We start from the raw sequence: 17,057 nt of genomic DNA on the forward strand, positions 1-17,057 counted from the left end.
TGTGGCAGGGCTGAGCAAGGCATGGGGGGAACCCACAGTGGGGGCTGAATCCCACCAGGCCATGCTCAGCCCTGGCACCCTGGCATCTGTGAAGGAACAAAACCCTTGGGAGTGGCGGGAGCTGCCCCGTCTGTGTAGCAGGTCTACCAGTGCCTCCGCACCAGGGGCTCTTGCCAGGCAGGCCCTCTACTGCAGTGTCCCCTGCCACCTGCCAGCAGCAGGGACCCCAAATACCCCTCCCCAACCCCTGCCCATCCTTCCCTTGGAATCCAGGAAGGGTCTAGCCCTCCGGGCAGAACCGCTGGCTGTGTGTGAGGGGCTATAGGCCTTTTGTGGAGCCGGCTGGCTCCTGTGCAGGTGCTTGGAGGGGCACCTTAGCATGGCTGGAGGAACCCCCCCTGTGACACACCCTAGATCCGCTGCCCCTCTCTCCATGCTCCTCTCCTCCGGGGAACTGGAGGTGGGCACAGGGTTCACCACCTCCCCCAGCGTCGTGGTGGGGCCATTCCCACCGCAGCCGTCTGCATGGGGGCAGAGCTCCTGCAGCCCCTTCTGCAGCTGCTGTCATTGCATGGGCTTAGCCACAGCAGCTTTGCAGGCAGGAGGGCACAGGGGCAGGAGTTCTGGGTGCAGAGCCTTTCCCGTCTCCTCGTGCAGTACTGGCTGAGCCGTAGTCTTCAGCAGCACCTGGGCTGGTTGAGCTCCCCAATCCACAGTGGTGAGGATGGAGTCTTGTACCGGGGGGAGCATAGACTGCAAGCAGCTGCAAGAATCCCCGTCCTCCTCTGGTGCACCCCCCATTGCACCCGCTTTCTCTGAGCCATTCCCGTGTTGCAGCGGTGCTGGCACGTGCCGTGGGGCTGCCCGTCTGAGGCAGCTCCGTTCCGTGCGCCCACCGCAGCTCTGGGAGGTGTTTTCATGCTGAGCATCCCTGTCAGGTCTAAGATGTCGTACTGGACCAGTCTGGGCAATTTCAACGTATTAAAGAGAGACATTAAAAAGAAAAGACACCCCCCCCCCCTCCAGCGCCCCTCGTCCCGCCCGCGCGCTCTATGGTTGTATCACACGTGCCATTGCTGCTGGTAGTCTGTCCGAGTTTAATATCGCCACTTGTTCTGCCGCCGGCTCTGCTCCCTGTGCTCTCATTGCGACTCCTGCCGAGGCTCGGGCCCCGCCGCCGCCCCTCGGAGGGGAGGGAACGGGAGGAGCGGGGAGGGGGCGGAACCGGAAGGCGGCGCCGCGGGCAGCAGCCCCGCGGGCGAGGGGGCGTGGCCAGGCCGGGGGGCGGGGGCACGGTGCCTACGCCACAGGCTCCGCGAAGCACCGCCCCCAGCACGGGACGTCTGGCGCAGGCGCAGTCCATCGTCAGTCCGGTCTGCTGGCGCGGCGCTGCGAAGGACGTGGAGGCGGATTGGATGCGGCCGCGTGAGCTAAGGGAAATAAAGGGTTCTGATTGGGCGTCGAGGCTCGGCGGGGCGGAGCCAAGGGCTGAACGCCTCTCATTGGGTGCAGCGGACGCCGGTCCCGCCCCGCCAAGGGCCAGGCGCGGAAGCAGCCATGCTGCCGGGGGAGCGGCGCCGGCTCTGCGGGGCACGTGCGTCCGGTGCGCTCCGCGCGGTGAGTGCGGTGCGGTGCGGTGCGGTGCGGTGCGGTGCGGTGCGGTGCGGTGCGGTGCGGTGCCGTGCCGTGCCGTGCCGTGCCGTGCCGTGCCGTGCCGGGGGGAGAGGGGGGTGCGGTGCGGTGCGGTGCGGGGGGGGGGCGCAGCCGGTGCCCCCGGGGTGGGTGACCCGCGGGGTGCGCGGTGTCGAGGCCGCGCCTTGCCGGGCAGGCCGGGGTGAGACCAGGCTGCGGCCTGCTGTGCCAGCAGAGCGCAGTCCTGCAAGGGGAAAGGAACCGGGCGGTGTCCGCCGCTCAGCTGCCTCCTCTCACCGCAGCCGGAGCCACAGGGCCTCACCATGCCGGTCACGGAGAGGCTGCGGGAGATGATGAAGAGGGCCCGGCGGGAGATGGGCGGGAACGGGAGCATGACCCAGCTGCTGGCCGGCTCTGCCAAGAAGGTGCTGCTGCAGAAAATCGAGTTCGAACCGGCCCGCCGGAGCTTCTCCGAGCAGCTGCAGAGGCTCCGCGGCAAGTACGTGCGGCTGAACTCGCCAGCCAAGGCTGCCGGACCCCAGTGCGCCGCCGAGGAGGAGCAGCCGGTCAAGCAGGGTAAGTACCGGGGGCTCAGTGGGCACAGCCGCGGCCCGCACTGCACAGCTCACCCACCATTCCTCATCCCACAGAGAGCAGCGATGCCCCTGCGCCCCAGAAGGTGCTCTTCCCTGTGGGGCGCCTGTCCATGGAGTGGGAGAAGAGGTACCGAATCGGTGCAGGACTGCGTAACCTCGGGAACACATGTTTCCTGAACTCCACCGTGCAGTGCCTCACATACACCCCGCCGCTGGCTAACTACCTGCTCTCCAAGGAGCACCGCTGCACCCGTGAGTAGTGGGGCCTGGCTCGGTGGGCAGCTGTGCTGGCAGGTCCCTGCTCCCCGCGCTGGGCTCAGTATCTCAGCACGCGTGGCTGTGGCAAGGGCCATGTGGCTGTCAGGATGAGCCTTCTCTGCTCCCTCTGGCCACTTCTCCACGGAGATGCTGTTCCTGTGTACAGCTCCTTTTTCCCGGCCATAGCAGCATCCCTGAGCTTTGCATCCTTGTGTTTGGGGACACTTGTTTCCGTGGTGGGTGTAGCCAGGGCTAAGATGGCTCCAGCAGGATCTGCTGGCTTCATGGGGACTGAGCTGGACATCCCAAACAGCCCCTGCCTGCGTGAGAGCAGAAGGATGCGTACAGGCAGCAGATGCTGTTGATGTGTGGCTTTGAAAGGCGACATGTTTGGCATGGCTTTGAGCTGTCAGCAAAGAGAGCAGCAGGGCATGCTGCGCCGTCATGAGACAGGTGCTGGTACCTGTGTACTCGAGATGCCTCAGAGCTGGAATGTACCACAGACCTCCTAGAGAAAATTGAGCTGTGTTGTGCAAGTGATGACCTTTCTCCTGTACAGGCTTGATCTCTACTCTGTTTCCCCCAACTTCCTGTCGTCTTCTCCTCTGCCACAGGTGACCAGGGCAGCTTCTGCATGATATGTATCATGCAGAACCACGTGGCTCAGGCTTTTGCCAACAGCGGCAATGTCATAAAGCCAGTGGCCTTCGTCCGAGACCTCAAAAGTAAGAAAGACTCCACTGTGCTCCTCTTCCCTCCCATAGCCGTGCTGGAGAGCAGGGAGTAATGTGTGAGCAGAACCTTTGAGAAGGGGCCAGGAGAACTCATGGAGCCTGCGGGGACCTGGTGACCTCATGGGCTGTGTGTGGGGCTCCCCTGTGGCCGACACGAGCCTGGTTTGAGGGGGCTCGACCCCTGGGGCCACCGAGGGAGGAGGGCTCTGTCTCTCGCAGCACGTGCTGGGGCTGATTCCCCCCTCTCCTGCAGAGATCGCTGGGCACATGCGCTTCGGTCAGCAGGAGGATGCGCATGAATTCCTGCGTTATACCATCGACGCTCTACAGAAGTCCTGCCTGAGTGGCTGCACCAGGTACGTGGGGCCTCTCTCTGATGGGCTGTCGCTGCTCTTCTCCGCTGTCCTCTTGCTGGAGGGGACTGTGGGGTCAGTCTGTTCCCTAGGCGGCACTCGTGTTCCTGGGCCCTTGCCCCGGGAAGCTGCGTTGCCCCTGCAGTGCCCAGCTCTGAGCTCCAGCCAGGAGTTTGTGCTGAGGACACCGTGGTGGCTGCAGGGCGGCCGTAGTGCAGGAACGATGTGAGACCCGGGGCTGCTGTCTCTAGGTTGGATTGCGAGACCCAGGCAACGACATTGGTCCACCAGATCTTTGGCGGCAACCTGCGATCCCGTGGTGAGTGCTCGGTGCCAGGCCCTGGGCCTGCAGTCACTCGGGGCTGTTGCTTTGCCGGGAGCCTTGTAGTTAAAATGCTCTGGGAAAATCACTGAGCACGTGGACATGATCCAGAGCTGCAGCTTCTCAGTCCCATGGGACCTGTGGGTCAGGAGTCCGCTTGTGGCGACGGCAAGAGCTGTCGGCTGCGGATCCCCAGCTCATCGCCGCCAGGAAATGAGCCCCCTGGCAACACTCGCTGTGCCAGCACACAGTGGAATCGGCAGCCTTCCTCTGTGCCAGGCTCAGGCTGCGCATCCGGGTGCTCCCGTCCCAGAGCTCAAACTCGGAGAGGGGGAGGCAGTTCCTGCGTTGTGCAGGTCCGTGTGCCGGGGTGTGCTCATTGCTCTTTCCTTTGCAGTGAAGTGTTTGTCGTGCAAGAGCGTCTCGGACACGTACGACCCTTTCCTGGACCTGGCTCTGGAGATCTGGGTACTGCAGCGGGCTGGGGACCCGGTGCTCCTGCTCTCCTGGGGCCGGCATCTCAGCAGGGAGCGGGGCTGTCGCCTGGCCGGGCCCCCCGTGCGCTGACCTCTCCTACATCCTTGCAGCAAGCCAGAGACCTATGGCAGGCACTGGAGCTGTTTGTTAAGCCAGACCTGCTGGGAGGGGAGAACTCCTACCTGTGCGCAGGGTGCGTGTGGGGCTGTGGGCAGGAATGGGGCTGTGGCTGCGCCGGTGGGAAGCAGGCGGAAATCCACATCACGGGAGGGCTTCTCGACCTGTTCCCCGCTAAAGCGTGAGGCCGCGGAAGCCTGTGGTGAAAGCTGCCGCTCTGCAGCTCCATCCTCTCGTGAGGAGAACCTGGGCCAGCAGATGTGGCCGTGGGCAGGTGCTGGTGCCTGCAGGGTCATTTTCCATGGGGTTTTCCACTTGGCCAGAGCTGGCAATCATCTGGGTGGTGGAAGAGCTTGAGTGACACAGCTCCTCTTGTGCAGATGCAACAGCAGAGTGTCGGCAACAAAACGCTTCAGCATCCACCGAGCCCCCAACGTTCTGACGCTCTCACTGAAGCGATTCTTCTGTGGTGGACAGAAGATCACAAAGGTGAGTGCTCGGCAGTGCCGAGCTGGGGCTGTCTCCTGGCCCGAGCAGCAGGGTGGGAGGTGGCCCTGCCGCTCTTGGTCAGCCGCGCGCTAGGAGCTCGTCCTGGCGCCTTCGTCATGGTGACCTCTGCCTGGGGAGGGCAGCCCCTGCTCCCTCAGGAGATGGACATGCAGGACAGCTGAGCTGCTCCTGCTCTAGCAGGAAACCCGTCTGCTGTGCAGGCTCCTGAGGCACGCTCTCTTCCTCTGCAGGCCGTGCCGTACCCCGAGTTTCTCAACATCCGCCCATACATGTCGGAGAACGAGGGGGATCCTGTACTGTATGGGCTCTATGCAGTGCTGGTGCACTCTGGGTACAGCTGCCACGCGGGGCACTACTACTGCTACGTGAAGGTGAGCCCAGGGCACTCTGGGCTGGGAGCTGCTGGGTCCCTGCAGGGTGTGGGAGGGAGAATACTCAGCAGATGTGCATGGTGGTGAGCATTGGGGGTACAGGCTGTGCGCCAGCCTGGTCTTCTGGCCAGGAGAGGCCCTGAACACAGCCCAACCCCATCCTCTTTTCTCCTGCAGGCAAGCAATGGGCAATGGTATCAGATGAATGATAGTATGGTCCGCTGCAGCAATGTCAAGGTGGTCCTCAACCAGGAGGCCTACCTGCTCTTCTATGTGAGGTGGGAGCGCCTGCAGCTCTGATCGAGAGCCTTCCATTTGGGCAGAGACTCACAGTTAACCCATGCCTTTCCCTTCCCTTCCAGACTCTCCGGCCCAGAGAAGAGCTTGGACAGGCCCATTGCCAGAGCTGTCCCCAGGCTGACTGGCTCTGAGGGCACCGTCTCCAAAGAGACAAAGAAAATTGTGAGCCACAGGCCCCTGTTCCCATCCTTGGTGAGTCCTGGAGGCTGCTCTTGGGCAGTGCTCACAGGAGCTGGGAGCTGCTGTCCCTCGGGCCCCTCTGCTGCAGCTGGGCAGGGAGCAGGCTGTTTGCAGGACGGGTCCTGCTCAGTGGAGGGTGCCTGTGTGGCCCCGAGGGCAGGATCACTTTGTGCCCCTGGCTCCTTGAATTTTCTCCTCCCTGAACTTAGAATCATAGAATCATAAAATCGTTAGGGTTGGAAAGGACCTTAAGATCATATAGTTCCAACCCCCCTGCCCTGCGCAGGGACACCTTAGGCTAAATCATATCGCCCAAGGCCTCGTCCAACCTGGCCTTGAACACTGCCAGGAATGGAGCATTCACAGCCTCCCTGGGTAACCCATTCCAGTGCCTCACCACCCTAACAGGAAAGAATTTCCTTCTTATATCCAATCTAAACTTCCCCTCTTTAAGTTTTAACCCGTTACCCCTTGTCCTGTCACTACAGTCCCTAATGAAGAGTCCCTCTCCAGCATCCCTATAGGCCCCCTTCAGATACTGGAAGCTGCTCTGAGGTCTCCACGCAGCTTCTCTTCTCCAGGCTGAACTTCTCCCTCTCTCTTTGTGCAGGGACGCAGCGTGCGGCCAGAGAAGAGGGGGCCAGGGCCGGAGGTCGGGGTGCCCGTGGACCGCAGGACATTGAGTACGGGACCAGAGCTGCGGAACGGCCCCGCCCCGCTGAAGCTGCCCGTTACATCGCTGCCAACCGGAGCGGCCTTCAAAGCCTCCTGCGTGGGCACAGCGCTGCCCCGTGCCGCAGCCCAGAGCCCAGAGCCTCCCAGGTCCAAGTCACGCCTGGGCTCCAGCACCACCAGCAGAGCAAGCTCAGCTGAAGCAGATCATCCCCAGCAGAGCTCCGGGGAGGAAAGGATGCCACCTGCCTGGGCCACATCCACAGTGCTTCTGGGCCTCACCCAGCAGCCCGGGAGCACTGGGCATAGAGCCCGTGACTTGGAGGAGGACTCGGGAAGCAGCAGTGCTGCCAGCCCAGCGCCTGCAGCAGTGGGGAAGCTGGACACAGTTTCCCAGGAGGCCAGGAGCAGATCCAGCAGCTCCAGCACCTCTCGGGAGACAGGCTGTGGCACCGACGTCCCCGGTCCCGCGCCAGCTGCCCCCACAACCACCAGGCGCAGGAAGGTGAAATCCCCGTGGTCGGCCAGCGCTGCTGTGGGGCAGAGCAGCAGCACATCACCACCACCGGCCAAGAGGCTGGCGCTCTCTGCCAGAAAGGTGAGCCTGAGCTTCTGTCTGGGACCTTCAGCAGGTGCCTTCTGTCTTCTGAAGCAGGGCTTGTGCTGGCAGCCAGTGCAGAGCCAGGGCTGGGGATCGTGCCTGGCCAGAGAGGGTGGAAGAAGCCCCAGCCCAGGCTACAGAGGCAGGGCCGAGCTGCTGCTGTTCCCATGAGTGGTGCAGGAGAGGTGGCTCCTGCCTTGCTGAGGACACAGGGCAGCCTCGCCAGCCCTCCGTGGGGCGAGCGGGAGCAGGAGGGCTCAGAGCTGCCCTCTGGGCACAGCGGTGCAGCCAGGGCTCAGCCCCGGGCCCTGGGGCTTCTGGCCTTGAAACTTCTTGCTTCCTTTTTTCCTTGGTGCTCCTACCTAAAAGCACTTCTGATTCCTCTTCCACCACCCCGCTTCCCTCCCCCTCTGGTGTCCCCTTTGCCTGGGCTCCCCTTTTGATTTTCCCCTCTTGGCTGACGGAAACCTCTTTTCTTCAGCTCACCAAGTCTTTATTTGTGCCGGTCCCTGCAGGGCAGGAAGCTGGGCAGGAGTGCCCACCACGCGCGGCGTCGCGCGCAACTCGCTGGCAGCCGCTTCCCACCGACCAGCAGCTGCCCCGGCTCGGCTCTGCTGCCTCTGGGCACGTGCAGGTGAGCAGCGCCCACCGCAGCCAGGCCAGCTGCGGCCTCGGGGGGCTCCTCGAGGTGACTCTGGCCTCGGCGCTGGCTCGGGGGTGATTTCGGCATCTGGCTCCCCTGCTCTGGACTGCCCCAGCCCCTCGGCACCCAGCCTCCCCCCTGGACAGTGCCGGTCCATGACCACCCCTCACACCACCTTTCTCTCTGCAGCAGGGAGGAGCCCAGCCTGGTCACCACCGGCTCGCTCCCAAAGAAGAGGCGGCTCGAGGCAGGCAGCAGCCTCAGCACTCCTGCAGTCAAGGAGGAGGTCTCTGTCCCACCCCCGAGGAAGAGGAGACTTCTTACTGCGGAGGCCTTGGAGTCCCAGGAGGGGCCAGAGGCAGGAGGTCGCAGCCGTGACAGGGAGGCACCAGGCTCACAGGCCCCGGAGAGCTGTCTCATGTCATCCCCCCGAGCCCACCCAGACTGGGAGCCCACCTCTGCCGCAAGTTGGGAAAAGAAGAGAAGGAGGAGAATGGAGGAGAGGTAATTGCTGTGCTCGGGCCTGCTGCCACATGCGAACCCTGCTCCCCTCTGCTCTGCCTGGAGTCAGCCTCCCTGGCTTGTTGCGGGTGCTGCTTGTCTTCCTGCGGGTGGGATGACCCATGCATGGGGCCAGCCCAAGTGCTGCCTTGCTGCGGGTGCTTTCACCTCTTCCCAAATGCAGCGCTGCGGTGTGGGTGTCCCTGCATCCTGTTAAGCTGTGGGGAAGCTCCACACAGTGCCAGCTCCACTCTGGCTGGAGAGAGCTGATCCCAGCTGCCCTCCCCAGCTGCAGTGTGGCTGCCGTGAAGCCCTGGAGGGCAAAGAAGCAGCGAACAGAGGCTGATGTGGCCAGGCACCACAAGCACAAGTGCAGGGGAAGTGCCAGCAGTCAGGCCGTGGGGGATCCAGCTGCCCAAGTCATCTGTGCTGCAGGTATGACCCTGTGCATCCACCCTGGTGCCTGGCAGGGGGGAGCTGGCAGCTTGTCTGCCCGAACGGCACTGGTTTCCAGTCCTTGGTGCTTGTGGTCCATTTAATTTCCTGGTGGTCCTCACCTTCTGCCTGCTGCCCTTGCTTGGGTTTCTGCAGGCCAGCGTACTGCTCGTGCAGCAGAGCAGCCTTACGATATCCATGAAGAGCATCGGCTCCTCTGCCGACAGTTGGAGGGGCAAAGATTTACCCCCAGCTCCTCCCTGCCCAGGACAGGCCCCAGTATTCCCAAGCACCCTGCACCCTCATGACACTGTTAGTCCTGACAGTGTCTTTTGGGGCATGAGGTCTGCCTTGGAGGGTGAGCCTCTGCCTCGTGCTCACCTTGCCTGTTTCCACAGTAGCAGCGGACAGCCAGGCTGGAGCTGGGCACAGGCACTGCCTTGCTGCCCAAAGGCCGGTATGTGACGATGGGGCTGGCGCAGCACCAACGACCCAGCTGGAGTCCGCAGTGGTGGAGCAGCTGCTTGTGGATTCCTTGGACAAAGCTTACGGCAAACAAGGTAATTAATCCCTTCTTGCCTGCGTGGGTGAGCAGCAGCGCAGCTCCCCTGCCTTGATCATTGCCAGGGCCTGAGCTGCTGCACCCAGGTGGGGTCCTAGAGTGAGGGGCTCCAACCCTGGCTCTGTGCTGGCGGGAGCCGTGGAGCATGGCCCGGGGCCCCGTGCTGACAACGCTGCTTTGCAGTCTTGACCTGGAATGGCGGCGTCTCGGCTGTCAGTTGGGATGCCATGCAGTCTGCAGCCTCAGCCCGCAGGAAGACCATCATCGATGAGTGGGATGAGGAGTTTGACAGAGGGAAGGTGGGTGCTGGCCCCATCCCTGGCTGGGCTGGTGGGAAGAACCTTGGGCCACCGTGTACTGACCCCCAGAGCCTTCCTGCCTCTGCACAGGTGAAGAAGGTTAAAAAGCGGAGGAGGGAGCAGAGACACCAGAATCCCTGGCAGTGGCTGCACCGCCAGCGCAGCTTCTGGGCAGTGACGCATGCGGCCAAGGCAGCGAGCCTGCGCCACCGGCTCTGAGGTGAGCAGGTCCAGGGGCCCGGAGCAGAGCTGGAGGGGGCAGGCGCAGGGCAGCTGCAGGCCGGGTGCTCACACGGCTCCTTTCCTTCCAGACGGAATGCCAGTGAGCGGGAGGAGAGGTCCCTGCCATGGAGCCCTGTCCTGGGAGCTGCTGTGGAGGGAAGAGGACACCGCTCCCCACATCTCCACGCTCGATGTCCCTGCCTTCTGCTGTGAAGGAGCCCAGGAGGACCGTGCCTTGTCCGGGCTCCTTCAGCAGCTTCCCTGCGCCGAGGCCTGGAGCAGCCCTTTCTCCCCCCAGGCCTGGAGCCCGGCTTGGGGGGGCTCCTGCCAAGTGCCTCAGGACCATTGCTGCTGCTCCAGCTCCAGCCCCATGACCCCGGCTGCGCTCTGCACCTGGGGCTGCTCCTCCCGCTCCTTCTCCCCCTTTCCCTCTTCACCATGCTGAGTCACCATTCACACCATCCCCTCCACCGGCCCTTCCTGTGCTGCGCATGGGGGTTGGCGCCTCGCGGGGACGGGGCGGCCGTGGCCACCAATAAAGATGTGTTGGTGATTTGGTAGTGCTCAGCTCTGGGTTAGGGCCAGTGGGACCCGCTCCCGCAGGTGGGGTGGTGAAGGAAGGGCCGGGAGAGAAGCAGCTCCTGGTGCCTGGGGCGAAGCACACAGGGTGGGCTCCTGGGTCCTGCTCGGCTCTGACTGGGGCCAGCCTCATCCTGCCCCGGTGCTAGGCCATTGCTGCTGCTGCTCGTGAGCTGCCTGCAGGGTCAGTGCTGCTGGGGCCTCTGAGTCAGGTTCCTGTGGGTCGCAGGTGGGTTTTCTTTCAGCAAGGACTTTGCTGAGGAGGAGGCTGGAGTCAGGCTGGCTGTGATCTCAAACCCAGGTCTCAGTGCTGCCCGTTGTGCTGGTGGCCGTTCTGCTGGTGGCCGTTCTCCCCATGAGCCGCAGTCACCTGGGTGCTGCTGCTGCTGGCAATGCTGAGGGTTCAAGGGCTGGTTTCTTGCCTGTGACAGTTGTGCATTGCGCTTTGTTGTTCTACCCTAGAAGTGATTGTGCTTGGCAGCAGGGAGGTTACTGTGTGAGATAAGGCGCAAGCAACCAGCCCACTGGTGTGCAGCCGCAGGAATCCCCTTCCTCCTCTGTTTAACCACCCCTGTGGCACCTCGGGTCCTGCTTTCTCTGATCCACTCCCGCGGTGCAGCGGTGCTGGCACGTGCCGTGGGGCTGCCCGTCTGAGGCAGCTCCGTTCCGTGCACCCAGCGCAGCTCTGGGAGGTGTTTTCATGCTGAGCATCCCTGTCAGGTCTAAGATGTCGTACTGGACCAGTCCGGGCAATTTCAACGTATTAAAGAGAGACATTAAAAAGAAAACCCCACCTACAGCGCCCCTCGTCCCGCCCGCGCGCTGTGTGGTTGTATCACACGTGCCATTGCTGCTGGCAGCCTGAGTTTACTGTTGCCACTTGTTCTGGCGCCGGCTCTGCCCCCTGTGCTCTCATTGTAACCTCTTGCCGATGCTCGGGCCCCACGTCCGCCCCTCGGGGAGGGGGGGGGAGCGTCCCCCCCGGGTCCGCAACAGGCACGTCACAAAGCCCGCTTGCCCCAGCGCGGTCCCCCGGCACTATATAAGCGGTGCAGGCGCAAGCTCAGCTCGGTCCTCTCGCCCGGAGCTGGGCGGGACGCGGAGGCGGAGAGTGAGCTTCCTCCCCACGGCTTCAGCACGCGGTTGATCGGGCGGAGCCGTCGGTTCAACGCGGCTGATTGGACGAACGCGGAGCAGCGGGCTTCGCGGAGTGGACGCGGTTGGCGGGGCGGAGCGCCGCGAGGGTTGGGTGCGGGCTCAGCAGCGCCTGCTCCTGAGGACGCCTGTGCCTGGCGCACGTTGTGCGGTGGGAAGAGAAGTGCCCAGTGCCCCCGCTCAGCCCCCACCTCTCCCTGCAGCCGAGAGCGCTAGGGTTCACCATGGCGATCATGGAGAACCTGCGGAAGGTGGTGAAGTGGGCCCGGCGGGAGATGAGCGGGAGGGGGAAGGTGGCCTCTCTGCTGACTCAGGTTGCCAAGAGGGTGGTGCTGCAGGTGGCCAAGAGTGAGCCCCCCAGCTGGAGCTTCCTCAATAAGCTGCAGAGTCTCTGCAGCAAGTACATGCGGCTGAACTCACCGGCCAAGGCTGCTGGACCCCAGTGCGCCGCCGAGGAGGAGCAGCCGGTCAAGCAGGGTAAGTACCGGGCTCAGTGGGCACAGCTGCGGCCCGCACTGCACAGCTCACCCACCATTCCTCATCCCACAGAGAGCAGCGATGCCCCGGTGGGCCCAGGGGACGGGATCCCTGCGCCCCAGAAGGTGCTCTTCCCCATGGAGCACCTGTCCATGGAGTGGCAGCAGGTGCACCCAGTCGGTGCAGGACTGCGTAACCTCGGGAACACATGTTTCCTGAACTCCACCGTGCAGTGCCTCACATACACCCCGCCGCTGGCTAACTACCTGCTCTCCAAGGAGCACCGCTGCACCCGTGAGTAGTGGGGCCTGGCTCGGTGGGCAGCTGTGCTGGCAGGTCCCTGCTCCCCGCGCTGGGCTCAGTATCTCAGCACGCGTGGCTGTGGCAAGGGCCATGTGGCTGTCAGGATGAGCCTTCTCTGCTCCCTCTGGCCACTTCTCCACGGAGATGCTGTTCCTGTGTACAGCTCCTTTTTCCCGGCCATAGCAGCATCCCTGAGCTTTGCATCCTTGTGTTTGGGGACACTTGTTTCCGTGGTGGGTGTAGCCAGGGCTAAGATGGCTCCAGCAGGATCTGCTGGCTTCATGGGGACTGAGCTGGACATCCCAAACAGCCCCTGCCTGCGTGAGAGCAGAAGGATGCGTACAGGCAGCAGATGCTGTTGATGTGTGGCTTTGAAATGGAATGTGATGGGCATTGCTCCGACCTGTACTGTACTGCCCCGTCTCCTGTATTGCTTTGACCTCTACTGCATTTGTTCCCAACCTCCTGTCATCTTCTCCTCTGCCACAGGTGACCAAGGCAGCTTCTGCATGATATGTATCATGCAGAACCACGTGGCTCAGGCTTTTGCCAACAGTGGGAGCGTGATAGAGCCAATGGCCTTCGTCCGAGACCTCAAAGGTAAGAAAGACTCCACTGTGCTCCTCTTCCCTCCCATAGCCGTGCTGGAGAGCAGGGAGTAATGTGTGAGCAGAACCTTTGAGAAGGGGCCAGGAGAACTCATGGAGCCTGCGGGGACCTGGTGACCTCATGGGCTGTGTGTGGGGCTCCCCTGTGGCCGACACGAGCCTGGTTTGAGGGGGCTCGACCCCTGGGGCCACCGAGGGAGGAGGGCTCTGTCTCTCGCAGCACGTGCTGGGGCTGATTCCCCCCTCTCCTGCAGAGATCGCTGGGCACATGCGCTTCGGTCAGCAGGAGGATGCGCATGAATTCCTGCGTTATACCATCAGCGCTCTACAGAAGTCCTGCCTGAGTGGCTGCACCAGGTACGTGGGGCCTCTCTCTGATGGGCTGTCGCTGCTCTTCTCCGCTGTCCTCTTGCTGGAGGGTTCTGTGGGGTCAGTCTGTTCCCCAGGCGGCACTCGTGTTCCTGGGCCCTTGCCCCGGGAAGCTGCGTTGCCCCTGCAGTGCCCAGCTCTGAGCTCCAGCCAGGAGTTTGTGCTGAGGACACCGTGGTGGCTGCAGGGCGGCCGTAGTGCAGGAACGGTGTGAGACCCGGGGCTGCTGTCTGTAGGTTGGATTGCGAGACCCAGACAACGACATTGGTCCACCAGATCTTTGGCGGCAACCTGCGATCCCGTGGTGAGTGCTCGGTGCCAGGCCCTGGGCCTGCAGTCACTCGGGGCTGTTGCTTTGCCGGGAGCCTTGTAGTTAAAATGCTCTGGGAAAATCACTGAGCACGTGGACATGATCCAGAGCTGCAGCTTCTCAGTCCCATGGGACCTGTGGGTCAGGAGCCCGCTTGTGGCGACGGCAAGAGCTGTCGGCTGCGGATCCCCAGCTCATCGCCGCCAGGAAATGAGCCCCCTGGCAACACTCGCTGTGCCAGCACACAGTGGAATCGGCAGCCTTCCTCTGTGCCAGGCTCAGGCTGCGCATCCGGGTGCTCCCGTCCCAGAGCTCAAACTCGGAGAGGGGGAGGCAGTTCCTGCGTTGTGCAGGTCCGTGTGCCGGGGTGTGCTCATTGCTCTTTCCTTTGCAGTGGAGTGTTTGTCGTGCAAGAGAGCCTCGGACACGTACGACCCTTTCCTGGACCTGGCTCTGGAGATCTGGGTACTGCAGCGGGCTGGGGACCCGGTGCTCCTGCTCTCCTGGGGCCGGCATCTCGGCAGGGAGCGGGGCTGTCGCCTGGCCGGGCCCCCCGTGCGCTGACCTCTCCTACATCCTTGCAGCAAGCCGAAGACCTATGCGAGGCGCTGGAGCAGTTGGTTAAGCCAGACCTGCTGGGAGGGAAAAACTGCTACCTGTGCGCAGGGTGAGTGTGGGGCTGTGGGCAGGAATGGGGCTGTGGCTGCGCCGGTGGGAAGCAGGCGGAAATCCACATCACGGGAGGGCTTCTCGACCTGTTCCCCGCTAAAGCGTGAGGCCGCGGAAGCCTGTGGTGAAAGCTGCCGCTCTGCAGCTCCATCCTCTCGTGAGGAGAACCTGGGCCAGCAGATGTGGCCGTGGGCAGGTGCCTGGTGCCTGCAGGGTCATTTTCCATGGGGTTTTCCACTTGGCCAGAGCTGGCAATCATCTGGGTGGTGGAAGAGCTTGAGTGACACAGCTCCTCTTGTGCAGATGCAACAGCAGAGTGTCGGCAACAAAACGCTTCAGCATCCACCGAGCCCCCAACGTTCTGACGCTCTCACTGAAGCGGTTCACGTATGACGGGGAGAAAATCACAAAGGTGAGTGCTCGGCAGTGCCGAGCTGGGGCTGTCTCCTGGCCCGAGCAGCAGGGTGGGAGGTGGCCCTGCCGCTCTTGGTCAGCCGCGCGCTAGGAGCTCGTCCTGGCGCCTTCGTCATGGTGACCTCTGCCTGGGGAGGGCAGCCCCTGCTCCCTCAGGAGATGGACATGCAGGACAGCTGAGCTGCTCCTGCTCTAGCAGGAAACCCGTCTGCTGTGCAGGCTCCTGAGGCACGCTCTCTTCCTCTGCAGGCCGTGCCGTACCCCGAGTTCCTCAACATCCGCCCATACATGTCGGAGAACGAGGGGGATCCTGTACTGTATGGGCTCTATGCAGTGCTGGTGCACTCTGGGTACAGCTGCCACGCGGGGCACTACTACTGCTACGTGAAGGTGAGCCCAGGGCACTCTGGGCTGGGAGCTGCTGGGTCAGGCTGTGCTTCGCTGCTGGAAGCACTCTTGTAGAGTCCTCTTGCCTGCCCTGGGCTGCTGTGGGCTTTGGCCAGAGGAACTCTGCTGGTGGGTGCTGTTCCTGCTGGTCTTCGGGCCAGGAGAGGCCCTGGACACAGCCCAACCCCATTCTCTCTGCTCCTTCTGCAGGCCAGCAACGGGCAGTGGTACAAAATGAATGACAGTGTGGTGAGCCACAGTAATATCCAAGAGGCGCTGAAGCAGGAGGCCTACCTGCTCTTCTATTTGAGGTGGGAGCGCCTGCGGCCCCCAACCCCACTGCGGGGCAGGGCTGGCACCACGTGCAGGAGAGGTCCAGCCCCTTGCCATGGTTTTGCTGTCGATGAAGAGCATCTCCCTCCTTGGAGCTGCTGACTCCTGTTTCTCGTGTGCAGCTCTGATTGAGAGCATTCCATTTGGTCAAAGACTCACGGTTAACCCGTGCCCTTCCCTTCCAGACTCTCCGGCCCAGAGAAGAGCTTGGACAGGCCCATTGCCAGAGCTGTCCCCAGGCTGACTGGCTCTGAGGGCACCGTCTCCAAAGAGACAAAGAAAACTGTGAGCCACAGGCCCCTGTTCCCATCCCTGGTGAGTCCTGGAGGCTGCTCTTGGGCAGTGCTCAAGGGATCTCAGAGGGAGGGCCGAGCTGCTGCTGTTCCCATGAGTGGTGCAGGAGAGGTGGCTCCTGCCTTGCTGAGGACACAGGGCAGCCTCGCCAGCCCTCCGTGGGGCGAGCGGGAGCAGGAGGGCTCAGAGCTGCCCTCTGGGCACAGCGGTGCAGCCAGGGCTCAGCCCCGGGCCCTGGGGCTTCTGGCCTTGAAACTTCTTGCTTCCTTTTTTCCTTGGTGCTCCTACCTAAAAGCACTTCTGATTCCTCTTCCACCACCCCGCTTCCCTCCCCCTCTGGTGTCCCCTTTGCCTGGGCTCCCCTTTTGATTTTCCCCTCTTGGCTGGCGGAAACCTCTTTTCTTCAGCTCACCAAGTCTTTATTTGTGCCGGTCCCTGCAGGGCAGGAAGCTGGGCAGGAGTGCCCACCACGCGCGGCGTCGCGCGCAACTCGCTGGCAGCCGCTTCCCACCGACCAGCAGCTGCCCCGGCTCGGCTCTGCTGCCTCTGGGCACGTGCAGGTGAGCAGCGCCCACCGCAGCCAGGCCAGCTGCGGCCTCGGGGGGCTCCTCGAGGTGACTCTGGCCTCGGCGCTGGCTCGGGGGTGATTTCGGCATCTGGCTCCCCTGCTCTGGACTGCCCCAGCCCCTCGGCACCCAGCCTCCCCCCTGGACAGTGCCGGTCCATGACCACCCCTCACACCACCTTTCTCTCTGCAGCAGGGAGGAGCCCAGCCTGGTCACCACCGGCTCGCTCCCAAAGAAGAGGCGGCTCGAGGCAGGCAGCAGCCTCGGCGCTCCAGCGGTCAGGAAGGAGGTCTCCATCCCGCCCAAGAAGAAGAGACTTCTCTCGGAGCGGAGGCCTCGGAGTCCCAGGAGGGGCCAGAGGCAGGAGGTCGCAGCTGTGACGGGGAGGCGCCGGGCTCACAGGCCCCGGAGAGCTGTCTCATGTCATCCCCCCGAGCCCACCCAGACTGGGAGCCCACCTTGATGCAAGGAGGGAAAAGAAGGGGAGGAAGGGGAAGATGAGCAGCACCAGGCAGCTGCATAGACCTGTAAGCGCCAGAGACCGCACACCAGTGCTCCAAAGGGCCATTAGGGCAGTCAAGCCACCAGCCCTCCAGGGTGGAGGCACAGTGTCATGCTTGTGGTGCGAATGACTTTGGCAGCTGGTGTAAAAATTTACCCCCAGCTCCTCCCTGCCCAGGACAGGCCCCAGTATTCCCAAGCACCCTGCACCCTCATGACACTGTTAGTCCTGACAGTGTCTTTTGGGGCATGAGGTCTGCCTTGGAGGGTGAGCCTCTGCCTCGTGCTCACCTTGCCTGTTTCCACA

General features: G+C 63.1%; 3 protein-coding genes across 3 annotated transcripts in view; 2 read left to right on the top strand and 1 right to left on the bottom strand.

Annotated features, from left to right (window-relative positions):
* The window catches only part of ARL16 (ADP ribosylation factor like GTPase 16), a 252,529-nt gene that overhangs the window by 129,441 nt on the left and 106,031 nt on the right, over positions 1 to 17,057 (bottom strand). The window lies entirely within an intron of this gene.
* Positions 1,549 to 10,209, top strand: LOC133283237 (ubiquitin carboxyl-terminal hydrolase 36-like). Its single transcript, XM_061479875.1, has 20 exons — positions 1,549 to 1,617; positions 1,947 to 2,208; positions 2,283 to 2,480; positions 3,101 to 3,211; positions 3,474 to 3,576; positions 3,825 to 3,892; positions 4,293 to 4,363; positions 4,483 to 4,565; positions 4,870 to 4,978; positions 5,230 to 5,370; positions 5,548 to 5,648; positions 5,733 to 5,862; positions 6,461 to 7,120; positions 7,639 to 7,757; positions 7,956 to 8,270; positions 8,557 to 8,702; positions 9,107 to 9,262; positions 9,448 to 9,563; positions 9,654 to 9,783; positions 9,875 to 10,209. The coding sequence occupies exons 1-19, from the start codon at positions 1,558 to 1,560 to the stop codon at positions 9,780 to 9,782; spliced, it is 3,078 nt and encodes a 1,025-aa protein (XP_061335859.1). The 5' UTR covers positions 1,549 to 1,557; the 3' UTR covers position 9,783; positions 9,875 to 10,209.
* Positions 11,744 to 16,712, top strand: LOC133283258 (ubiquitin carboxyl-terminal hydrolase 36-like). Its single transcript, XM_061479925.1, has 13 exons — positions 11,744 to 11,996; positions 12,069 to 12,290; positions 12,789 to 12,899; positions 13,162 to 13,264; positions 13,513 to 13,580; positions 13,981 to 14,051; positions 14,171 to 14,253; positions 14,559 to 14,667; positions 14,919 to 15,059; positions 15,267 to 15,367; positions 15,575 to 15,704; positions 16,091 to 16,326; positions 16,442 to 16,712. Exons 1-13 carry the CDS (start codon positions 11,744 to 11,746, stop codon positions 16,710 to 16,712), a joined length of 1,899 nt encoding a protein of 632 aa, XP_061335909.1.

This window comes from Pezoporus flaviventris, unplaced genomic scaffold (assembly GCF_033815535.1).
Source record: "Pezoporus flaviventris isolate CSIRO_AGI_PZ_B2104156 unplaced genomic scaffold, CSIRO_AGI_Pfla_v1 ptg000158l, whole genome shotgun sequence".
NCBI lineage: Eukaryota > Metazoa > Chordata > Aves > Psittaciformes > Psittacidae > Pezoporus > Pezoporus flaviventris.

Coding starts and splice junctions, on each gene's coding strand:
- LOC133283258 (XM_061479925.1), top strand. CDS start 11,744: ATGGCGATCATGGAGAACCTGCGGAAGGTGGTGAAGTGGGCCCGGCGG. Junction 12,291..12,788: donor CAAGGAGCACCGCTGCACCC/GTGAGTAGTGGG, acceptor CCTCTGCCACAG/GTGACCAAGGCAGCTTCTGC. Junction 13,265..13,512: donor TGCCTGAGTGGCTGCACCAG/GTACGTGGGGCC, acceptor TGCTGTCTGTAG/GTTGGATTGCGAGACCCAGA.
- LOC133283237 (XM_061479875.1), top strand. CDS start 1,558: ATGCTGCCGGGGGAGCGGCGCCGGCTCTGCGGGGCACGTGCGTCCGGT. Junction 8,271..8,556: donor AGGAGGAGAATGGAGGAGAG/GTAATTGCTGTG, acceptor TGCCCTCCCCAG/CTGCAGTGTGGCTGCCGTGA. Junction 9,263..9,447: donor CAAAGCTTACGGCAAACAAG/GTAATTAATCCC, acceptor GCTGCTTTGCAG/TCTTGACCTGGAATGGCGGC.